The sequence below is a fragment of the Syngnathoides biaculeatus genome, chromosome 13 (assembly GCF_019802595.1).
Source record: "Syngnathoides biaculeatus isolate LvHL_M chromosome 13, ASM1980259v1, whole genome shotgun sequence".
Taxonomy (NCBI): domain Eukaryota; kingdom Metazoa; phylum Chordata; class Actinopteri; order Syngnathiformes; family Syngnathidae; genus Syngnathoides; species Syngnathoides biaculeatus.
The window spans coordinates 6152253-6164936 of NC_084652.1; the positions used below are offsets into that span (position 1 = coordinate 6152253).

General features: G+C 41.8%; 2 protein-coding genes and 1 long non-coding RNA gene across 6 annotated transcripts in view; 1 reads left to right on the top strand and 2 right to left on the bottom strand.

Annotated features, from left to right (window-relative positions):
- LOC133510451 (uncharacterized) overlaps positions 1-12684 on the top strand; it is a 17645-nt gene continuing 4961 nt past the window's right edge. The window contains exons 1-2 of the long non-coding RNA XR_009797610.1: positions 1-63; positions 247-316. This is a non-coding gene — a long non-coding RNA (uncharacterized LOC133510451). The remainder of the gene's footprint in view (positions 64-246; positions 317-12684) is intronic.
- Positions 3690-7956, bottom strand: LOC133510450 (nicotinamide riboside kinase 2-like). 2 transcript variants are annotated; one of them, XM_061838350.1, is made up of 8 exons: positions 7919-7956; positions 7754-7844; positions 6162-6210; positions 5743-5920; positions 5589-5660; positions 5398-5504; positions 4274-4359; positions 3690-4131 (listed from the first exon to the last, which is right to left on the bottom strand). In XM_061838350.1, exons 1-7 carry the CDS (start codon positions 7942-7944, stop codon positions 4274-4276), a joined length of 609 nt encoding a protein of 202 aa, XP_061694334.1. In that variant the 5' UTR covers positions 7945-7956; the 3' UTR covers positions 3690-4131. The 2 variants fall into 2 exon arrangements, with proteins under 2 accessions (XP_061694334.1, XP_061694333.1); XM_061838349.1 differs by having other exon boundaries at positions 3690-4134.
- Positions 9493-12684, bottom strand: part of LOC133510448 (caytaxin-like) — a 20666-nt gene continuing 17474 nt past the window's right edge. For all 3 annotated transcript variants that reach the window (XM_061838345.1, XM_061838344.1, XM_061838346.1), the window contains one exon: positions 9493-10075. The gene's annotated coding sequence lies outside the window, so the exon portion shown is untranslated. The remainder of the gene's footprint in view (positions 10076-12684) is intronic.

Genomic DNA, 12684 nt, shown 5'->3' on the forward strand with positions numbered 1-12684 from the left:
GGGCACTGGTTTGGCACCAGACCTCCCAGAGCAGGACATGTAAAAGGCACAAAATAATTGCCAGTAAGTATTATATATGATATGATGCTGAATTGAGACTTGAATTGCGCGCGCAAAGTGAAGCAATCACATCAAAAATGGTACCACACCAAAAAATGAAGCAAACTAACCTCTTTAACGTTATGCTATGGAAATAAAAATTGCACTTCAATACGTGACACTTTGGATATTTGTTATAATCTGTAGGTGTCCTCCATGGCCACGATGATGATGATGATGATTTATGGAACTTAATGATAAGAGCTGCACTCTGCAGGTGAGATGCTGAAAACCTTATCGTGCAATGTGTGATCAGATCAGGTTAGATAGATAGATAGGATAGATAGATAGATGATAGATAGATAGATAGATAGATAGATAGATAGATAGATAGATAGATAGATAGATAGATAGATAGATAGATAGATAGATAGATAGATAGATAGATAGATAGATCGATAGATAGATAGATAGATAGATAGATAGATAGATAGATATAGATAGATAGATAGATAGATAGATAGATAGATAGATATAGATAGATAGATAGATCGATAGATAGATAGATATAGATAGATAGATAGATAGATAGATAGATAGATGTGTGAGAATTTTACACAGCAGCCTTCACTTTTCGTCTCGTGACTTTGTCTCTAAAAGCATCAGTGTGCCCGCAAAGGACACTTGATAGTTTATTCTAGGAAAGCAACATGTCTGTGTGCGTGCGTGTTTGGAAAGTTTTCAAGTCAACATAATGAGAAAATATAAACATAATTTAAAACACATGACAGTGGCATGGCAAAGTCCAACAATAAAAGGGCGTTTATGAATGGCCGTGTCAATCGAAAGTGAACTTTATAATCTTTTTGATTGACATTTTGTGCAGTTCTGCTTAGTTATACAATGTTATTCATGACTTTTTAGACATCTGTGATTTGGAAGTGCGATGACGGGGGCCACCAATTTTGTTGTGTTGTTGTGTGTATGTAAAACTGGGACTATTTTGAATTTTGTTATTTATTCATTATGTATATTATAACTGCATTTGTAATACAATGCTCATACAGAAATTATGTTAACTTATGGGACTGCTGATTGTTTGATTAGTATTTTTTTAATCAAAAAATTGTTAATTTGAGTCTTGAATAAAATACAATGACATAATCCACTTTATAGCAAAAATATTTTTATTAATAAAATGAAACTTCTAATAAAAATAAATATATAAAAATACAAAAATGTGCTTGAAAAAATTTTAACATTAAATTTAAAAAACAAACATTTCTTTGTCAATAATACAACTTTGTTTTAAATGGAAAAATACACTATATTCTCATGTTGGAAATTTTTATTGAAAAAAAAAAACATTTTCATCATTATTATTAACTTTAAAATAAATTAATACCAATAGATACGCCTTAAAAATCTTGATCAAAATATTAATAAAGAATAAAATTTTCCTCAAAATATAAAACAATTTTAAAGAAAAATGTTATATGTCAAGTTATAACTTGAGAAATATCTGCATGAAAATCTCAAGGAACGTAGAATTTGTCTCTCTCACTTTTGAGTACAACAAAAATGGACTCATCATTATTTATTACATTTGGATAAAATAAGTCTATATTTGAATACATGTTGTTTTTGTGCCTCGTAAGTTGTGAAAAAATGTTTCAAAGGGGCTGGAGGAGTTTGCACTTATTATTATTATTATTATTTAATGACGCGAATGACGGCGTTCACTCAGGACGCTCAAGTCATCGCCACGTTCATCTCCCGTGGCGACCATGTAAGGATGGGCCGACTGTATTTTTGGGTGGTTGCTACGGCAGCGGCTGACGTTGAGCTGTTCCACCCCCCCCCCCCCCCAGACTCGTGGTCCGGTGGCATGTTTTTAAAAATAACTGCCTCCCTCCTGACACCTCAGGCACTTGGCCAGAATATAACGTGTCAGGCCAGCTGCCATCTACTCAAGGGCTGGCATGTCGAGACCACCCCGCGCCCCCCAAACATATCACAAGATCCCCTCAATATGGTTTTGGAACATACTCTTATCGATTTGACAGCAGACGTACTGTACATTTTGTTCAAATGCATTGACAGTGTTTTGAAAAAAAAAAAAAAAAAAAAAAAACCATGCTTAGTTTCCATATTTATTCAACTCAGATATTACATTATAAATCAAATTTTAGCAGCTAGACTTACGAGTGAATTTGTATTTAACCATAACGTATTAATTTTGACTAGCTTGTTATACTAGCTTAATGCTAACAATGCAAAACTCAAACTGACGGCCCGGAAAATCAGTTCTAGATTTTTCCATCGCAGCAAATTGTCCAGGTTCTGAAAAGCAAAGCAGCCCCAGACCATTAGACAACCATATACATGTCATAATATTTTTCTATGTGTTGATGTGTTGATAAAATAACCCAAGAATGGTTCATGGACATCATAATCCTCATCCCGCGGAGGTCTGGATTGAGACTGATACTCAAAATCAACGAGGAAAATCAGATCACAGACTGATCTGCCCTCAGTTGAAATCCCGTAAGACGGGTCAAAATGAGTTCCGGTAGTGTGAGTAGCCTCCATGTACCAGTACTGTAGAGTACCGCAATGCCTCGGCACGTCCCTGATGAGACTGAATGTGGCCCCGAGGGATCTCTTCCCAGACCTGGATCAGAGGAGCATCTAACTCCTCAACAATCTGTTGTGTGACGTCGCATTGGTGGATTGTACGATACATGATGCCGATCGCATACTCAATTGGATTCGGGTCTGGGGAACTGGCAGGCCCCTCGGCTGACACATGAGACCGAGCATTCCCATGCATCAAATCATAGCTAATCATAATTAGGTACTGAATTACCAGGTAAAAAAAAAATCTTGTGATTTAACAAGAGGTCACTGACTTTTTCACATTGGATTTTTTTCATTTGAATAAGATCGCCATTTAGAAGCTGCACTCTATATTTACGTGTTTTGTCTCTGTGAGAAAACTGAAATAAAATTACCCCGATGAGCCAAGACAAAGCAAAATGTTAAACATTTCCTGTTCATTAGATATTTAAAATATACAATATATCACAACATGCTATATATCATCAATATAATGAATTATTTGCAAAGAAAAAGACTATATAAATTAAACATATGTACATATGTAAGTACATGCATGTATGTACAATAAACATGTACATACATGCCGTAATTACTTTTACTTTTTTCACACGCTTTCAACCCTGCGGTTTATGTGGTGATGCGGCGCCAGTGTTAGCGCGGCGGTAGCGTTAGTACGGCGCTAGCGTTACCGCACCTGGTTATAACCCTCGGTAAACAGAAATAGTTTTAACGCCAGCGCCGCGCTAATGCTAGCACCGCGCTAGCGTTAAACTCTTTCTGTGTACCGAGGTTTATAACCAGGTGCGCTCTGTAGGCCGGGAATTACGGTACATATATATTTAGATTTAGAAAAACAAATATTTGTTATGGATTTGCAATCATCTAAAATTAAATAGATAAATAAAATAGTAAAATTTACTAACAACTCTTACATATCTATTGGAGGTGTGCTGTGTGTTTTTTCATGACAAATGGCCATATTATGTTAATGTGTCATATTTGACATTGCATTCAAGGTTCAACTCAAGGAAACGTACGTAACCAGTAATTTTAGAGATTTAAAACGTCTCCTGGCATTTCAAGGCAGCTTTTAATGCAGACAAAATGTAGCAAAAAAAAAAAAAATACAAGGTCACAATTTTTTTCTCCCCTGGAAGTTGGTTTAGATCATATAAAAAAAAGTTTATGTCATTGGACTTGATCTAATCTATATTGTTATAAAAGTGCTAGTGTGTGAAAAAGACAACAGGAAACAGGTTGTTGCATTCCTCTGTTGACTTTATGTGCTTGTGATGTCGGTTCAACCCGAGCCGACGGCACGGGTGGCTTTTTAACTTTTGGGGACATTGATACAAAAGAGGGTGTGTGCTGCTCGGCACAACTATTTACACATCCTACGAGGCGTACGTGTCATCAAAATGGTCGTCGTTATTTACATTATCTATACACGAGATCCTGCCAGCCGGGTTCCTGCTGTGAAAAGACAAAAAAAAAAAAAAAAAAAAAAAGTTCATGAATATTTTAATAAATATACAAAATGTAATGTGGAAAATAATACACAATGATTATGACACGCATGAAAATAATAAGAATCATAATAAATGTACAGTACCTATGAGTTGTTGAGAAGGGCATTCTGGATGCTCTCAAACACGACGGAGTAAATGTCGTCTTTCGACATCATTCCGTCGAGGTGCTCTAAATAGCAGGGAACAGTTTGTGCTTGGTCAGCTTTTCGGACGTGACAGAGGCTGCAGACAAGCTAATTTTGCGCTCGGTGCGAGCGAGGGATTGTCTTGGCGGCGAAACAATAAAATGGTCATGCCAAAAAGTCGGTCGTTTCGCCGCCGTTTTGGGAAGCAGATCCTTGCTTCGCCCAAGTGGAAAGCAAATTGTGGTTTTGGAGTAATGTTTGTTTTTCTTTACTAGCCTCTGTGAGTCCGTCGAGCAACAAATGGCTACAAAACCATATCAGAGGGAGCACATTGTATATGTCTATGTTCATATTATAAATCTGTTGGACTCTTCATTTTAGGGTTTTGGGTTTGTTCTCTTCAGTCCAGTGATTAGCTTGGTTTAGTAGTCAAGCTAACGTAGCAACCTATTCTTTTCCGTCACGTAATTAGCTAATCTTTGCAGCCAGACGAGCTATAGCAGGTAGGGTCGCTTGTACATTAGTATTGTTATATAGCATATTCTTTTGTGTCTGAAGTTTTGCTAATTTTTCTTCTTCTGATTAATTTTCTGCATTTGTGCTATTAGCTAAGTTGGTTTAGCATGCAGCCTGACATTACAGCTTATTCTTTTCTGTCCAGTAAGGCTAATTTGGTAACATATCTTGTTCTATTACATAAAAAAACTCGCCGTGTTCGTTGGTCCAATTAGCCACGTTAGTTTAGCATTGAGGCTAAACTAGCAATCTATTATTTTCTGTTCAGTCAGTAGCTAATCTGCATAGGTAGGCTATCTTCAGTAGGGTTAGGTTATACATTGCCCAGTACTGTAATTACAAAGCTAGCATGTTCTGTTATTGCTAAATTGTCTCGTTTTTAGTTTGAGATAGTTGTAATCCAAGGATTAGCCAGGTTTAGCAGTCAGTAGACAGGCTTGACCTATCCTATTCAGTGAGTCGGACAGATTAGCGGTATAGTTTTAGAACATTTCCGATGGCACATTTTTTTTTTTTTTTTTTTTTTCGAGTGATACAGAGCCTTCCAAAGGGAGGCCTTAACATACCTATTCTGTCACACTGGCTCTCCATTTGTTTGCGGTGCTTCAGATACATGGGCCAGACGTGGCCATCAAACAGACCGGGAGGGTCAGGAACGGTGTACGTTCTCGTACTGCGGAGAAAGAAATCAGAATCGTATCAGAAGACTGTCATCACGGCGGCGGTTGTTGTGATGATGAACCGCTGAGGACGGTACCTTCTTCTCTTCTTGCACTCCTCATAAGGAAGCGAAACGTAGAAACACCTGTCGTAGATGTCGATAAGAGGCCTGCAGAGATATGCGGTCCCGTTATAAAGTGCATTTCAGGTCTTGATGTGACCAATGACGTGTCAGCAGGAGGGTGACCCACTTGTAGTTGTAGATGAGGAAGCCCTCCACGATGAGAATATGGATCCCGTTATGGTCCGAGTCGCATTCCTCGGCTTCGGGTGACAGGCTGACGCCGTGGGAGCGGGCGAACTTGATTGGGTTTTCCTGCCAGCCTTTCACCGTGCTGACCATGGCCTCCATGTCCAGGGCCGAAATGACTGGCGGGGGGAAAAAAAAAGACAAACAAAAACCGGTCTAAGCACATTGCGCCTCACCAATGTGCTGTTAACACTCATTAGTCACTGTTAGTAAACGTCTCTGGTATTCATATGGAACACCGTGTCAATTTATCATTTTTTAGGTTTAGGGTTGGCTGGTTACCAAACCAAAAGGGAAATGTGCAGGAAAGGAAATGTACATTACTGCATATGGTTTTCCTACACGAAAATCCATTCTTACCATCCCACTGTCTAAAGCCGTCCTCCCCGACTTCTATTTGATCGGGTTTCTGAAATAACAGTCACCAGTGAAACATTGCTGCAACCTAGTAACCCGTCGCAGTCGATCACGCCTGGACAGGGCAAGTCAAGGACCCGACTCCAACCCAAAACAGTGCAAGATCTTTGAGGGGATTATTTGGGTTGGATTCGGAAAGGGACAGTTTAGCATATTTAGAAGCGTGGTCACGTTCCAGAGCAGTGATCCTTGAAAAGATTGCGAGAGGGACAAGGCAAGAACGCTATGAGGCTGTACAAGGTGTCTCGTAGCAGAAGAGGGACAAGCTAAGGTAAAATGTTTTTGGGGGTTAATTTGTACAGATCGGGTATCTTGCAGATTGGTGAAGCAAGAGAGATACGACAAAAATAAAAATGAAAAATATTTCAGGGGTTCATTTGAAGGCTCTGCAAACCAGGTAAGTTCGAGTCTTAAATTTGGAAAAACCTGCGCACCAAAACAGGGATGAGGTAAAAACATTTAGGGGTTTAATTTGGAAAAAATGAGGCTCCAAAGAAAAAGTTTTTCAAACGTTAATTTGGGGGATACCTGGAACTAGCTCATAGAAAGGTGACGCAAAAGAGGGGTAGCAGATTTTCGATATTTCAGAGGAGGAGAGAGATCGAAAAGGGGGAGACAAAAACATTTCAGGGGCTTAATCCAACAAATCCCATCGACTGTGTCCCTTTCAGGATAGAAAGTAAATGAATTGGTGGGGGGGGGGTTGTTATTTGATCCTTTGGATCAGGGATCACTGAACGTGTAGTGGTAGACACGGCGGATTCCCACTCAGTTACTGTAGTTGAGTGTGATGTCTTGCGATTGACTGGGGTCAGAATCAAGGTGTCTTCTGCCTTTTGCCCACAATGTTTTGGAATGGACTTTGTACAAGGTTCAAGGTAGAACATGAATGGAATTTCCCTCCATTTTGAGACAGTTCTTGACTAGGTTCCTTGACTAGACAATCATCCATGTGCACCACTACACTATCAATGACCCTCACTGAAACTTTTGATAGTAGCGGTTGATAGCTAGTTCATAGGATCTGTCGAGTGACCCCCACTTCTCCCACCGGCACAAACTTTTATCTCATCCCACTTTTACATTTCTGCCCTTTAAGATACCCGTTGCACATGATCCAACGGACACCCCAGTGAAATATTTTGAAGCCATCCTTTTGCCGTAAGATACCCGGTCTGTGGAATCCCTTCAACATTTTTGTCCGTCCATTCTCTACCGTTTCTATCACGGGTGGCTATCCCAGCCGACTGTGAGTGAAAGGCAGAGGACACCCTGGCTCAGTTGCTAAGTTTCCTCCACAGCGCACAGTAAAAATGAAAAACACAAACAACTCTACATTTGATTTGGTAGCCAATCAAAGCTGGAAACGTTTTTAGGGGAATTCACGACGGGGACGCCGGGCCCTGATGATTGGGCTGTCCAGGAGACAATCAGTCGCTTGTGTTACTAGGATACGGCCATGACAGGACAGAATTTTAGGTTTGCGTCCTTAAGTGCAATCACTGCAGCGTACCTTCATCGCCATCAACGCTTACCTTGAAAAAGTCATCCTGGTGCACAACGCAGCAGTTGGGCAACGTCCTGAGCAATCTGTTAGTCAGGGTGGTCTTGCCACCGTTGGTCACTCTGCGGAATGGACAATCGGAAATGTCTTGGGGTGTAAAAGAAGCGTGAAAGCGTGTAAAGTCACTCAAACTCACCCTCCAATGCCAATGATGAATTTCATGTTGGTCGCCTTTTTTTTGGGGGGGGGGGGAATTCAGTAAATAAAAGATGGGGAACCCCACTGCGCTAAATCTCTTGTCAAAGCCTCCTCCTCCCTCTCAGACATCAACCGTTCCCCCCTTTTACTACTTCATTGATAGACAATCTCAGTATGGACTATTTAAAGGATGAGAGCTGCCCGGAGCACCAATCGGATCGCTTCTCCTGGAGGAGGTTGGGTCTCATTTGCGTTGCGAGGTCCCAAAAAAAAAAAAAAATCTTTCCACCTGAGAGGAGGGGCAAGGGCAGGAATGTGGCACCTTGGACGCTTCTTAAAATTGTGCTTCGATGCCAAGCTGCCAACACGGACGAGATTTTAGCGACTCGTCCTAAACTGACCTCTTCAAACGAATCGAAAGATTCGGGGAGTTTTCAAGGGGAAACCCGTGATGGCGCTTTTATGGCTCTATATTTAGCTCACTGGGAGTCATCCAAATTTCCACTGCAACCGATTGGTCCGCGAGGCAGCGTGCCATGTGACTGGTGGTCCGGGCAAGTCTCTAAGGGGTCCGAACTGCTGACTAACTAAACGCGGCACGCACTGTAAGCTCCTGTTTGGTTATGGTTAAAAATGAAATCTTATCTCCGTCCCGTATATTTGCCAAGGAAGTGAACTTTGCTCCCAGATATGATTACAAATATAATTGAGACATGTTACATGTATGTGAGAGATAATTACACTGCATATATACCATATATACACTGGGGCAGAGTTTATGAGCGTTGGCGTGTGGGTTGGGTTGGTTTTTGGATCGGGATCGTAGCAGTGGTTGATGTCAAGATTTGGATCGTGCTTGATCTCAATCTTCGCATTTATAGAGTCAGGGTTGGGGTCGGGTTTAGCTTTGGGATTAGCGTTAGCGTTGTCACACATACTTGAATCTTGTCTGGAGTTACAGGGAAAACCAAGTCAGTCACAGCAATTCAGTTCCCCCCCCCATAACTCTAAATTGTCAGTTCATCACCAAAAGAAAGCCTCATCAGTTAATTGTAGACTGAAATGACTTATTTAGGTCCAGTTACAGGGAAAACCAAGTCAGTCACAGCAATTCAGTTTTTTCCCCCCCAATAACTCTAAATTGTCAGTTCATCACCAAAAGAAAGCCTCATCAGTTAATTGTAGACTGAAATGACTTATTTAGGTCCAGTTACAGGGAAAACCAAGTCAGTCACAGCAATTCAGTTTTTTTCCCCCCCAATAGCTCCAAATTGTCAGTTCATCACCAAAAGAAAGCCTCATCAGTTAATTGTAGACTGAAATGACTTACTTTGGTCCAATTAAACGGTCCCTATCAGTCTCCTTCCTTTATGTTTTGGACCATGTTCTTTTCTATCCAAAGTTTAGCATTTAGTATTGAAGCCCAGCAACCTGGCTCGTGTTTCAAAATCAGAAAATAACCCAAAGCACGAACGACGAACGTGAACGCGGCTATAATGTGTTTATAGTGGCCCGTAAACGTTCATTTAAAGACGAACGAGGGTGTAGTAAATCAGTCACGGGACTATCAGGTGCACATATGTTATTTATAACTTCGACCCGGAAGTCCCAAAAAACATTCAGCGAATGAGGTAAGTACCAGTGGGTCAAGGTTGCATACAGGGAAGTAGATGGTTACAACGGCATGCGGCATGACACGTTTATTCTTTCTTGACTTCTTTTTTTTTTTTTTAAATATAACGAACAGGATGTTCCATTTTTAGTAAGAAGACTTTTATCATCTTTGAATTAGCTTCATTTGTCATTGATTTCCATCTGGCAAAAACAACGTAAATGAAAGAAAATAGACATCACCGGGCATGCCACTTCTGCCCTCGTCCGCGGAGGGTTCAAAAAAATAATGACATCATTGCACATGACTCAACCACATGGCATTCATAAGAACCAAATATGTAAGACACCTCTTTTTTCCCCACCTCAAAAAAAAATATATATGTACACATTAAAGCAATAAAGCTTTTCATTTGGAGCTTGCATGAAGTATTTACAGTACACCGTATCCTTGACCGCAATGTGAGCGACAAATGATTGTCTTGCGTGTTCCACATCCAGTCGGGCCGCGTGCCATCTTGAGCCGTTGTCACCGTTCGAAAATCTGCAATACAAACACGCGCAATTGTGTTAGTGTCCAATCTTATATTGAGAAAAATTGAAAAAAAAAATGCAGACTGTCAGAAATATTACAGCACAATCCCAATATAATAATAATGATCACAGAATATACATCAATGTTGTGTGCAGGTTAAAAACAGGGTCAGTGTCAGCGTCAGGTTAAATATTAGACAATATGAAAGTATGCGGCGGTTCGGTGGTTCGGTTGGAAAGCGTTGGCCTCACAGTCCTGAGGTCCCGGGTTCGATCCCAGACCCGCCTGTGTGGAGTTTGCATGTTCTCCCCACGCCTGCATCGGTTTTCTCCGGGCGCTCCGGTTTCTTTGCACATCCCCAAAAAATGCAACATTAATTGGACACGCTAAAATTGCCCGTAGGTGTGATTGCGAGTGCGGCTGTTTGACTCGTTAGCAACGAATTCAGGGTGTACCCCGCCTGCTGCCCGTTGACAGCTGCGATAGGCTCCGGCACTCCCCGCAACCCTTGTGAGGATAAGCGGCTAAGAAAATGGATGGATGAAAGTATGCCTCCAGGCAAATATACTAACTCGTACGTGCAGTTCCTTCAAAATTTTAAGCATTTTTGGGATTTATCCCCGCCCCCCTACCCAACAAAAAAAAATGGGGGGGGGGGAATTGGACCATCGGTGAACCCACAGATGCCGAATTGCAAGTAGAAAAATTTGCGTCGAAATAAATTATAGCGCAAAGATAACTGCTGGAAACGTGCAAAAAGTATGTATTCCTTATTATGGAGCTGGAGCGTTAACGCGCTCAGTTTTCCCGATTCGTGGGGGGGCTAAAACAGCACCGGATAAAGCACTTTGGAGTCGTTCATGGCTCGCCTCTCCCCTCGCTATATAAAAACTGCGGCGAGCTCTAAGCCAGTGGGATATATTATAACAGGATCTATTTTGTCGGCCGGCGCACGTAGCTACAGTATGCGTATCCACGAGAAAGATGCCTGAGAAAGCGGCGACTTTTATTGACGCCGTAGCCTCGGTATTTGATTGACAATAGAATGCGATTCAACTCTGAATTTCAATTCAACTCGGTTGTCGCCACAGCATCAACCGAGGTGAAAGGGGAACGTATGAAATGTCGGCTACGGCTTAAGAAGCGAAAGTGTGTCGGGGCGTCTTCCCCCGGGCCCGAAACCCCGTTGAGCTTTTCCAGACCAGCCGAAGGCCGACGAGATGCGCCGGGACGCGGGCGGCGCATATTTCCTCCCATTTCAGGACACCGAGTGCGACGCGGATCAATTTGCCCGGCCCGGATTGCCCTGGGGGCTCGCTGTTAAAAATAGAAGACATTCGGTCGCATGCAGGACGACTTAAAAAGATTAACAGCTGCGCTTTATGTAACGCTGGCGTCCTCTGGGGAATATGAGGTGTGAGGATCATGTGACACACACACACCGAGCTGGGATGTGACTTAGCACACGTTAAGTAAAGCAACAAAGCGTGCATAGTTAATCCGTCATGACGGAACTCGAATAAATTCCCATCGTACAAGTGTACAAAGTAAAAAAGAGGTGAAGTGCTGCTCGGTCTTTTGGTACAAGTGTCACCAAAAAAAAAAAAAAAAAAAAGCAAAATAGAATAATTCCTTGAGAAAAACTGGAATTTTAACCACATATAAGGGAAAAAAAGAGGTCAAAGATCTTTTGGTACACACTCAACCCAAGTGAGGTTTTGTTTTGCAACCTTTTAAGCGTGGATCTTTGTCCGTTTAATGGAAGAGTTCATCACTGAGAACTAGCGTGTGCAAACTCATTTTTGGCTAACTCATAAAAAATGGCTTCGGTTTTTTCAGTTTTTCAGGGTGGGCTGCAGCCCTGGATCCCACGTGAATATATCCGGCCGTGCACTGAGCAGTCGCCCGATCACGTGTCTTGTATGACGTTTTATATGGGTCACAAATTAGAGCGGAACACCGAGCATAGAGTACAACCATCTTTATTCATTTTGGCTTTATGAATAGAGATACTCGATGAAGTGCAATACTTAAAGGGGAAGTCCACTCATTGAAAATAACTGTATCAGATGGGTCATTTCCTTCGTACTGTAACTTTAAAATAAAGATTTTCATCAGATATCATTTAAGGTTGTTTATATCGGCAAATTTGAATGTTTCGGGTCGCTGACATTTTGGAGTCACATGACCTACGTGCGCGGATGTGACATGTGCTCAACCTGAGGCAGGCGGCCGCAAGTGAGCGAGCTTCGCCCGGCAGCCGGCCGCGAGCAAGCGTGCTCCGAGGGCCGGCCGCAAGCGAGCCTTTGTTTACGCACTTATGTCCCGCGCGTAGGCCTCCAAGCACTCAAGACTCCGCGTCATTCCGCTCCGAAGAACCATCCGAATATTCAACATTATCGACAGTCACAGGTTCAAATCTGTATGGAGGTATTCCTCCGTCTTCCCCATCAACCGATACTTCTGTTTCTTCATCAGATGAGGATAAATCGGAGAAATCAGCGCTGACAATAGCTGCGTGGGAACGTAACGAGCCTCAGGTTGAGCACATGACACGTCACATCCGCGCACGCAGGTCATGCGACTCGCCAAAATGTCAGCGACCGGGAATATTCAAA